General features: G+C 34.9%; 1 protein-coding gene across 2 annotated transcripts in view; it reads left to right on the forward strand.

Annotated features, from left to right (window-relative positions):
- LOC111057812 (non-lysosomal glucosylceramidase) overlaps positions 1-12620 on the forward strand; it is a 49477-nt gene that overhangs the window by 3164 nt on the left and 33693 nt on the right. The window contains exons 1-3 of one of the 2 annotated variants that reach the window (XM_039420416.1): positions 24-96; positions 995-1175; positions 2751-2916. In XM_039420416.1, coding sequence (XP_039276350.1) covers positions 1066-1175; positions 2751-2916 — 276 coding nt within the window. In that variant the 5' untranslated portion in view covers positions 24-96; positions 995-1065. Of the gene's footprint in view, positions 1-23; positions 97-994; positions 1176-2750; positions 2917-12620 lie in introns of those variants that run through there. The other variant, XM_039420415.1, reaches the window with a different exon arrangement.

The following is a 12620-nucleotide window of genomic DNA, read 5'->3' on the forward strand; positions in this document are numbered from 1 at the left end:
TCATTTTCATCACTGCTCTTCCAAATTACAGACTGCATTACGCAATGTTCAATAATAGCGTTCTTTAATCAAGATATAGAATATTTGAATAATAAGGTAACTTAATTACAAGCCAACTAGCATAAGTATAAGTTATACAAACTCTGAATGTGGAAGATGACAGGACTAGGAATCTTCTGAGGAAGAGTTGAATTTTTTCCAGAAACTCGTAAACGATCTAGAGAAATTGTATGGTAGCTACTCAATTGTTAAAATTCGGTACTAATGTAGTCTCGTGGTGAACTTTTGGCACCTTTTTACTCAAAATGACAAGTTTGTCTTAATATTACTTTACAATTAATATATTTAGACTTTATTTGCTGTAGTGGACTTGATAACTTTAGTCGGCCTTCAGTTTGCTAGAGTCACCAGACTATCCACCTTTTCGCTTGTCTGTATGTCACAGTTTTATACATATTATGTAATCTCATCTAGACTAATTATCTCTCAATAATATTCTCTGCCCATTAAATTATAAACTATCAACTTTTGAATTTTATTTTTCATCATTTTATCAAACAATGAGAAAAAGTAAAAAATCATCTATATCGAGATTGAACTACGATGATGGTTTCAGTTAGTAATTCAATTATATGTAGAATAAAAATTCTCAATTCAGTATTGTTTTAATTTTAAATATTAATTCTTATTTCTGTTTTTTTTTTAATAATTTTCTAATCTTCTTGTGAGCAACTTTTTCTGTTTCCTCAATTGAGTTTTGTTTCAATTTCCATTTTTAATGTTGATTCCTTATTTGTAATACATTTTTGTCATACTCTTGATGTAGCCTAAATGAGGTTTGTTTTGGCGTTAATCGGTAAACCTCTTTGAGTTTTATAATTATTTTCATGTAATGCAGCAATAAAATACCGGTACTGATTTTTTATTAAATTTAAGCATTATTGGATGTGTCAAGACTTACCAAATAATCATTGTTTATTTTTTTGTAATGCAGGTGTGCCTATTGGAGGCATTGGGGGTGGTTCGATTGGGCGTGGCTGGAAAGGTGAATTCTGCAATTTCCAGATGCGTCCAGGAATCTATGACTACAACATTGTAGACGCCGACCAGTTCATCCTGACAATACTCGATGAAAGTGGATCGCTTCTTTATCAGAATGTTCTTTCACCTAATCGGTAAGCAATACATTAACTGTAGTCGTCTACTGGAAAGAAGATTCCTGGGTCGATTTACTCCTTTCAAGACTAAGACTCTATAATGCATAGCTATGACATTAGATCATCCAGCTGATTTGTTTTCAGCTATTTGTGTCAACCAGCCAGCATTCCGTAATTTTATAATTAGGAATGCGCAGTTGGCCTCCTTCTACCTCAGCCCGCCCCCGCACCGAACAACTGGGCAACTACTATAGTACAATACTGTACTGTTCATTCGATTGTCAAAATAAATTATTTTCTTTTTCAACACTACTTATTGATAAAATTCAATTAATGTTAACTTTGTAATTGAATCTGTTTCTGCCTCCTACTTCTGTCTAATAGATACAATATTAAAATAAATAGATATAATATTTGAATAAATACATACAATAATAGAATGAATAGATACTATAGACACCAGGTAAATAGATACAATATTACTATATAACTAAATTTGGTTTTGGAATTTACATTCCTCATGAGAGGTCATGCAAATTCTAAAGGATTCTTTATTCAGTTTATTCATTATGTCAACGGTCCTTGTGTAATGTGAACTTCACCTTATAAGAATAATAATTGACCGAGCGAAGTGAGGTCTAAGATTCAAGTCGACGGTTTGGAATTTCTCTTAATGTTTAAATGTTTGAATGTTTAAATGTTTATATGTTGCGCATTTACGGCGAAACGCGGTAATAGATTTTCATGAAATTTGACAGGTATGTTCCTTTTTTAATTGCGCGTCGACGTATATACAAGGTATTTGGAAATTTTGCATTTAAAGGATAATATAAAAGGAAAAAGGAGCCTCATTCATACGCCAATATTAGAGTTAAAATCAGACTATAGAATTATTCATCATAAATCAGCTGACAAGTGATTACACAGATGTGTGGAGAAGCAAGTCTATTGCTGTATTTCCATAAGGTCTATAGTTTCAATCAGGTACTTTTGGATGAGAATACTGCGTGAGGTCTACTGTTCACAGAAATACTAGTATTGAAATTTTGAACGCAATATTTTCCTATGTGTATATTCTTTTATCGTCATATATTAATTTTCAATGGATGTAACCGGAGAATATTATTTGAATTTGAAAGAAATATATTTACCATTTCATCTTATTTCCAATTTGGTTCACTTAAAAATTAGGAGGCCTAAAAATGTACAGAAATCATGAAATAAGGGTACCTTTAAGGTTTTGTGAAAGCAATACTTTCCTTACCTACGGTAAGTATAGTAGGGCAAGGAAAGTAATAAGTTGTCACTTCATTACAATCACGTTCAATTTCAACGTTAAAATTCTAAAAATGTAATATATTGAGAATTTTTCGTTTTAAATTGTCTGAATTCCACTTTTTTAATTCTCAATAATACGTTGATAATTAAAAGTGGGGTATTATAACTTTGAAATTCAGGCTAGGATTTTTTTATTAATGTGTATCATTTCTACCATGAAACAAACTGAGACATTTTATATCAATATCATAGTGTCAGATATTCATTTCCAGTTTGAGATTCTTTCGTGATTGAGTGTTTTTTTTTTAAATCCAGACCTCCAAAAGACGGCAGTCTTAGTAAGTGGAAGTGGAATTTCCCGGCGGACCAGGCAGAATATACAGCTCTCTATCCTAGATCCTGGACCACTTACTATATTAAAGAGTATGATTTAACTCTGGTATGTCGTCAAATATCGCCTGTCATACCAAACAACTACAAGGTAAATAGATTATTTTATTTTGATGATATACTATGATAGAGAAACGATAGTATAAGTAGATAACCCATGGTATAGGGCGTTTATGTCGCAACTTCTACTGTTATCCCAAGCCGATAGTTCACATATTTCTTTCCCATGCAGCTGTGTGACGCTGATAGTCTCTCAAATTGTGCCGTTTATACACCCTCACCCCAACAAAACAGTAGAAATTGATAATAATCGACTTGAGATAACAGTAAAAGTTGCGACATAAATTCCCTATACCATGGGACTATCTGTAAAATGTCAATCTGTGAATCACGTGTTTAATCAATATCTCGTTAGAGCACTTTAAATTTCATTCATAATAACACCCAACCACTTATTAATCTAAATGTATCAATCGATTACGAGTATTCAATACCGGCGTGTGTTCAATTATTGAAAATGAAATAAACTCTTGAAATATTGAGATCGAACAATATTTCCAACAATTTTTCCAGCATTCCATTTCCTTTCATTCATTGTGAAAAACACTATAATCAAAATACAATTATGACCATGGAGGAAAACCCCAGGCTGAGACTTTACCATTTCTCTTCAAAATGTTGTTAAAAAGTTAATTTTTTCCAAAGTATTATTAGGTTATGAAATCACATTCAGCAACTTTTAACATTTCAAATATTGATTAAAATTCCAATTTAACTTCTGAATGAAAATTTAATTTTGAAAAAGTAGACTAAACTAGGGCTTCTAAACATCAATACTTTGTAATAGAATAATAATCAATCCGAGTAAACAGCAATTTTTTGGAATTTTCTGAATTATTTTCCTTGAATATTGAAAGGAAAAACATCAAATCCAAACAACGAAACCCCTTGAATAGTTCTCAATAATAATTATAGTCTACAATTTATGCTGTTCGTTCCTCACTAAACTCACTGCTCTCAAATTCTTCGTGTTCAGCTTAATGAATTTGAATTTTATATAAATACTTCATATAAAAATCAAAATAGTTGTCAATGTTGTAGAGAATTTTCTCCTCTTTCCGCTCCCATTAATCGTTTTTCTGATTTCAATACCGTTCAAAAGTTACAGATAATTGAAAAAATGATTATTTTCATTTTTTCTGTGATCTTACTGTTTCAAGATTACTTGAAACTGATTACTGTGTAATTTTCCATGATCAGAGTTGTATCCCGATAGTTCTTCCTTCCAAATTCTATAATTCTCAATATATTCTCATAGTTCAATTTAGAAACATAATCAGAGTAGAATTTTTTCATCTATGTAATCTCAACTCGTTCACAGTCTATTCAGAATAAATAATTTTTCGTTTCTAGCAAATATAACTGTTGATTCTGGATAAATAACTGATTATTATTGTTGATCTATTAAATTATTTCCAAGTTATAGTTTTGGAAAGGCATAACAGACTTCAGTCTCTTTACTCTCTCAGTTTATAAAAATAATCAATATATATATATATATATATATATATATATATATAAAAGCGAAATGGCACTCACTCTCCCACTCACTCACTGACTCACTCACTCGCAGAACTAAAAATCTACCGGACCAAAAACGTTCAAATTTGGTAGGTATGTTCAGTTGACCCTTTAGAGGCGCACTAAGAACGGATTTGAAAAAAAATCCAAAGATACGCCCAAAATCTGCGTTTTTCCAGCGTTTTTTGCGCTTTCTTAGCTTTATCGAGAACAAATGAACAGAAAATGTTCAAATTCACTACAGAAGCTCAGCTGGGGTGTAATAATGTTGTGTTAGAAGGAATTTGAAATAACGCCAAAGATACACCCAAAATTAGCGTTTTTGGCGTTTTCTCAGTACTTTGACTTTCTGATGGAATGAAGCATGCTTAAATGAAAAACGCAGGCGAGCGAAGCGAGCCCGCTGATCTCATTTTTGGACGATCCAGTCGGGGCCCAGGGGGCGGAGCCCCCTGGCTAGACGGATATGGCGACCGAAGCGAGCCTAACGGCTAGTTATTATATATACTGTATATATCATCTATGCGTAGATATATTTCATCGATATTTCCGATATATAAAGTTCAAAGTGTGTGCAGTTAATTGAATCTCGCTCAAATTTTCAGCTCTGAGACCTCCAGGTTGATTGCCGTGATTTTTCCCGAATTATAAACTTTGAAACCCCTACTTATCTAATAGACATGCAATTTTGAAATAAATAGTAAAATACCAATACTTACTTAGCAAATAGTTCACAATTCTCTTATTCATCAATTCACATGTTATGTCATAAAAAACATCTTATTCATGTTTCTAATGTTAAAAAGTATGTACATTGTTATCTATTATCAATTTAATTCATAATGCTGTACCAGAAGCAAATGGCGATTCATTCTATCTATTGAACAATTGGAAGAACATGTGTTGAAGAACAATTGTTTTAACATGGGTGCAAGTATCAATGAAGTAATTTGTTTTGTACTTCTAAGTTACCATCCATTGTTTCCGGATTAACAACATATTATTTTGACTACAAAGTAATGCATAAAGAGACTGCAGTTCAAGTCGACACCTGAGAAAAACAAACTTGCCCTATTGCTGTTTGAAAAGCATTCACATTGTTCCAACTGTTTCTATAATTGGTTTCATTTTAATAATGCAAGAAAATATAACAAAGAAAAGTTTTCAAATATCAAATCTCCTACATTCTGTATAATGTATAAGGTGGATGAACAGGCTAATAATATAAAAGTGTGAGTCATACATTGAAAAAACTCATATCTTAGAATTATGTATTGAAGATCAATAGGGTATCCCACTTCCAAGTCAATTGGCAGAGAATAATGTTACGTTTGACGAGCTTCTAGAGCGCTTCACGTTACAAGCACATAATTTATTAAATATATTTATTTCATCTTTTGTTTGATAATAGCATTGATGAAACTTAACATTAGTATATCAAATTATTTATTATTAATGGCATTTTGCACTATAATAAAAGATACCGTTATACTAATACCTTGCATCATTTGTCTCTGCTAACTTGAAATTCAAGTTTTAGTTCGATAAGCTGCGTTTACACTAAAGTTATTTACAAAATGTTAATAGCTTAATCATTATAGATTCTATTAGATTGAACATAACTTATCATACACATGATGAACATATGTGTTTGTCAAGTTCCGTTCAATCTAATAGAATCTATAAGTACTAGTAGTTCTGTGAACAGTAGACCTCGCGCTCAGTAAGTTACATTGACCTGTTGTTATGTTTTCTCAAAAATTAATAAATAATTTATAATTGAAAATCACTCCATAAATTTATTCCTCTAGTCATCTAGTACATTATCTATAGCCTACGAAATCATTAATACCAATGAATGTTTTGCTTCTCCAATAGAATGCTATTTAGCCGGGCTTCAAATTATCATATTGTAATTATTTATAATATGCATAAAAACAAGAGAATCATCAACAACATACACGGCATTAACAAGAAGTTACATCGAAATCTAACCATTCATTCTATTTACATTTTCTCACTTCAAGGGTTCAATGTGAGAAGCCTTTTTTTTCTTCTACTCTCAGCTGCAACAGTTTCATTCCCTTGATGCGCGTCAGACGGTCGAGGTTGAATCCTGGATCAATGAGAATGTCAGCTTTTTCGCCCGAGAAAGGGCAACATTAGTGCAGCCAGGTGCTAGCTCCCTCTCACTAATTAATATCCACCACCACCTTTTCCAAAGTTAGGCCTTGCGATTTGTGAATTGTTGTGGCCCAGGCAAGAATTAAAGGAAACTGAGTCATGGAGCATGATGTTCCAGAAGACTTACTTCCATGATCTCGTTACCGCTGCTACAGGGACATTGTTGTTTATTTTGGGTCCTGTATAGTTGACGAATTGAACGAGGATAACAAAAGGTCTGTCATTGGGTGGAGACTGTCCTGGTTGATAGAGAATATCGGTCACTGTGCCAAGATCACCATTCACAAGGCCTTTTTCAACCCACAGGTTTGTTTTCAACATAACTTTACTTCCCATGCATAGATATAAACACATTTCAAGACCCTGTGCTACATCATAATCAACCTTTGCGGCTTCCTCATTGTTATGGTCAGCAGGTCTTTTTGCAGTTGGTTGATTCAAAGACTCTAACTTCAGAGGTCTATATTTTTAAGCAGGGAGCAACCAAGCATACTCATCTCATCTATGATAATGAAATGACAATCTCTCATATCTGTCTGAAATTTTTGAACCTGCTCTGCTCCAAACTGAATATGAGTTTTTCCAATTCTTATTGAGAGACCTGAATGAATAGTGGACCTACCTACATTCACTGCTGCTGCTGCTGCTCAGTGACGAAAACAGTGAGACAAAAACTTTCTGTGCCCAACTATGCAGAGAGCTTAGCACATTTAGGCTCTTATCACAGTGCTTTTACCACTACCTGCTTTCCCTTAAAAAATTGACATTGAATGCTCCAACTCTACTTCCTCACCTCTCACAGCTTGGATTTGCTGTGTAAGAAGATTCAATATCTTCTGCTGCTAATAGGACAGTTCAAAACTTGGCGTTTCTCATTCATTTTGATTAGTATTGTCACTCTGCTTACTCTCAGAAACAAATGCAGGGAAATTCATTGGATCAGCATAATTGAGAAAACTTTCTGACCAATCAAAATTAAAGTCGATATCCCTCATTCCGATTTCAATAGGTGGCATTAGCTCACCATCAGGTCCAATACCAGCTACCAGCATCCATTCCTCAGAAGGGTCTATCAGTTGTTCCTGGGATAGATCTTCATATTCATCTTCTCCCAAATGAGGCAATCCAAGTAGTGCTGGGGCTTGAACCAAGTTGTTGTAATGTTCTTCCCAAGTGCTTGCTTCAAACTCTCTCATGTCTCGCCATGGTACATTGACAAGTACCTGTTGTCTATAGAATACTTGCTTGTTATCACTGTTGATGCGTCGCCTTGGAAAGATTCTTACAATTGCTAGTGTCCTTCTTTTCACCCATCTCACTCTCTTCCTTTTCACTCTCTTTCTATAAAATTTCCAAAAAAAATATTTCAAAGAGACCTGTTATTGTTCATTTGCTCTTTGAGGGTAAGTATCAATTACTGCTTTGACCAGTGTGGTATCACCATCAGGATTATCATTAAGTGGAATCCACTGGTTCGTGTCCACATTAATCTTGACAAAATTTCTTGAGCAATGATACAGAGGCCAGCCCATAACAATATTAAATGTTTCCTGAGCTGAGTAGTCTCTTTCACTGCACATTTTTATGAAAAGTCTTTGAATCGCAGTCTTGGCACTATCATTATCTTTTCCTAATGCATTAGCCAACAGTTCTTCCATGCCTTTAGATCTGGGTTCACATTTGCTGAAATATTTAGCAATATAATTGAAAACTGCATCAACACTGAAAACGCATTGAATGTCAGTATTGGCCCTCCATTGCTCAGTGATGAATCTATTGTGCCTATTCACCAAAGGATCATTTCTTTTTGTGATTATTTCCCATTGACCACTGGCTTTGGTCACTTCTGTCGTTTCTTGGAGCTTGAATGGGAACTTGAAGCGACACTCTTCCAATCCAGATAATTTATTTTTACGAATACATTGAGGCCCATGACGGGTGTGACGTTGACAGCAGTTGATTCCTATATTCTTCTTCATGGTTCGGAATATCATGCTTCTATGTAAGAATAGTGTTGCTGACAAGGATGGACCATTGGCTGTGGAGCATTGATGTGGGGATTCGGTGTAGAAACAATATCATCAAAGTATTTTGCAATCCCTTGTAACGTATCTTTATCAGCATCATCCAGTCTTGTAACATCAGGAGCATTTTTCAGCCACAAGTTGCCATGTATGTGTGGAGAACCTCTGTATTGATATTCAGCTCTGTACCAAAAATCTACCTCTTGGAATGTGGGAACCAAAATCTCCTTGATGAAATAATCAGCTCTTGAATGAAAAAAATAATCAACTACCATAGGATTTTCATTCAAAAGCTTACAACGTCTTTTAAAAGCTGTTTCTTTATTCAAATTAGAGTAGTCAGTCTCTGGGTCTAGAATCCTGTAATCCTGTACAACTCAGGCCAGTGAATGTCAGCTGCACTCAATGTAAAAAAAGCTGTTGTGGCGCACTCACACAACTTTCCTTGCCGTTATGAAAATGTATCACCTGACGCTAGTGTTCCCGCGCATCTAATATCTAAGCCAGCTGGTGACAGGACTATAACGCTGGAGACACACGAGGTCTGCTATCTCTTCATAGTGAATGATTTAATAGAATCAACAGTTACCAACAGTTTGCAATCGAAATAATACATTTTCTCGAATTTCGAGCTTATTTTTAATTTTAGGTGAAAATGTTACTGAACATTAATTGTAGAGATTCTCATGCTCGATCTTTTCCATTCGAAATTTTTTGTTCAAATTGTATCTGAAGCCTGAAAATTGGGAATCTAAAATCAAACTTTGCATAGATGGGGCGGAACTCCTGAAATTTTTACAGATATGGGACTTGTGGCAGTGGATAGAGCTTAACACTATTTTAGGTATGGATTTTTATCAAAATCGTTGGAGCCATTCTCGAGAAAATTGCGAAAACCCCTGTTTTTGACAACATTTTCGCCATCTTAGCCGCCATCTTGAATTGCATTTGATCGAAATTGTTTGTGTCGGATCCTTATAGGGGAAGGACCTTAAGTTCCAAATTTCAAGTCATTCCGTTAATTGGGAGATGAGATATCGTGTACACAGACGCACATACACTCATATATATACACACACACACACACACACAACACACACACACACACACACCACACACACACACACACACACACACACACAAAACCACTTTCTTGGACTCAGGGGACCTCGAAACTTATAGAAATTTACAAATTGGGGTACCTTAATTTTTTTCGGAAAGCAATACTTTCCTTACCTATGGTAATAGGGCAAGGAAAGTAAAAATGGTTGGTGGTCCTAATTGTTGAACCATATCAAATAACTCTCCACACCTAGCTTTCCAATATGCAGTCAAACCTCGAATTGTAGAGTTGAAACATATGATTCTATTTATCACTCCCGGTTCTTCCCTCAATTTGAATTTAAGTTCAGCTGCAGTGAGATTTACTAAGTCTGTGTTTCTTTGCAAACAGATTTTTCCATTTTGCAAAGCAGCCCAACGGCTACTGCTATTCATAGCAAAGAATCTGAATCGTGGATTTTTCGCAAACCTTTCGTCTTTGTACTTGAGTAAGTGTTGGAAATAATCTAATGGTGTTACTTTGATTTGACGTGGAGACCTCAGATCAGCATCCCCTGTTGGAAAAAGGGTGGGAAAAGCCGTAGCAATGTAACCAATTGAGCTGAATTCATTCACTGGTTCAGCTGAAATAGTAAGCCAAGGAATTGGCAAGCCATCTTCAATTATATTTTGTATTTTTTTTACATTTTCAAGCGGAAAAGTTTAATTGGGTGCATCAGTGGTTACAACTATCTCACTCGAATCATCTACATTCGCTGATGAATGTACAACGAAACTTCTTTCATTTTCATCGATGAGAATACCCCCACCATCATTGTTGAAAATAGTTCCATCTTCAGGCAAAGAACTCAGTTCATCAAAATCAATCACAAAATCTCTGTAGAATTTATTATTCTCTTTCAAGAATAATAGAGCTTGTAGAATCTCTGTAGAATTTATTAATCTCTTTCAAGAATAATAGAGCTTTGTAAACACGTTCTCTTTTGACTCTAAAATCCAAAAAAGAGTCAGGATTTTGTTTCCTTACAACTAAAATTGAGCTTGAGGAGCTCACAGGCCTGGGAAGCTTCTATGCTATCTCATTCACATCCTGTGGAAAGTTTATAACCTGGAACTGTGGAAATTTGGAACATAGTAGGTTTATGATATAAAGATTCGATTGCACTAGGTCTCATCCTTGAGAAAACTCGCTGAACGACATTAAAAGGATAATTCATCCTTGGCTGAAACAGCTGTGGATAGTAAAAAAGTGAGTATGTGAAAAATCAAAATATCGCATCCCCGAAATTCATAAGATGACGTATAGCCAGCTGTGAAATATAAACACGATCATTTTAGAGAATTATTGTGTTCTGTTTATCAATAAATAAAAATCTGGTGTGACGCACTCACACAACTTTCCTTGCCGTTATGAAAATTGATCACCTGACGCTAGTGTTCCCGCGCATCTCAAGTCTACTATTCAAAGATTTGAGCCAGCTGGTGACAGGGCAATAACGCTGGAGACACACATGAGGTCTGCTATCTCTTCATGATTCAATAGAATCAACAATAATTTACAATTGAATAATCACATTTTCTCGAATTTAAAGCTTATTTTCAATTTTAGGTGAAAATGTTACTGAACATTAAATGTAGAGATTTTCATGTTCAATCTTTTCCACTCAATTTTTTTTTGTTTAAATTGTATCTGAAGCCTGAAAATTGGGAATCTAAAATCAAACTTTGCATAGATGGGGCGGAACTCCTGAAATTTTTACAGATATGGGACTTGTGGCAGTGGATAGAGCTTAACACTATTTTAGGTATGGATTTTTATCAAAATCGTTGGAGCCATTCTCGAGAAAATTGCGAAAACCCCTGTTTTTGACAACATTTTCGCCATCTTAGCCGCCATCTTGAATTGCATTTGATCGAAATTGTTTGTGTCGGATCCTTATAGGGGAAGGACCTTAAGTTCCAAATTTCAAGTCATTCCGTTAATTGGGAGATGAGATATCGTGTACACAGACGCACATACACTCATATATATACACACACACACACACCACACACACACACACACACACACCACACACACACACACACACACACACACACACACACACAAAACCACTTTCTTGGACTCAGGGGACCTCGAAACTTATAGAAATTTACAAATTGGGGTACCTTAATTTTTTTCGGAAAGCAATACTTTCCTTACCTATGTAATAGGGCAAGGAAAGTAAAAATGGTTGGTGGTCCTAATTGTTGACCATATCAAATAACTCTCCACACCTAGCTTTCCAATATGCAGTCAAACCTCGAATTGTAGAGTTGAAACATATGATTCTATTTATCACTCCCGGTTCTTCCCTCAATTTGAATTTAAGTTCAGCTGCAGTGAGATTTACTAAGTCTGTGTTTCTTTGCAAACAGATTTTTCCATTTTGCAAAGCAGCCCAACGGCTACTGCTATTCATAGCAAAGAATCTGAATCGTGGATTTTTCGCAAACCTTTCGTCTTTGTACTTGAGTAAGTGTTGGAAATAATCTAATGGTGTTACTTTGATTTGACGTGGAGACCTCAGATCAGCATCCCCTGTTGGAAAAAGGGTGGGAAAAGCCGTAGCAATGTAACCAATTGAGCTGAATTCATTCACTGGTTCAGCTGAAATAGTAAGCCAAGGAATTGGCAAGCCATCTTCAATTATATTTTGTATTTTTTTTACATTTTCAAGCGGAAAAGTTTAATTGGGTGCATCAGTGGTTACAACTATCTCACTCGAATCATCTACATTCGCTGATGAATGTACAACGAAACTTCTTTCATTTTCATCGATGAGAATACCCCCACCATCAGTTGTTGAAAATAGTTCCATCTTCAGGCAAAGAACTCAGTTCATCAAAATCAATCACAAAATCTCTGTAGAATTTATTATTCTCTTTCAAGAATAATAGAGCT

The sequence above is a fragment of the Nilaparvata lugens genome, chromosome 2, assembly GCF_014356525.2.
Source record: "Nilaparvata lugens isolate BPH chromosome 2, ASM1435652v1, whole genome shotgun sequence".
Classification (NCBI taxonomy): Eukaryota; Metazoa; Arthropoda; class Insecta; order Hemiptera; family Delphacidae; genus Nilaparvata; species Nilaparvata lugens.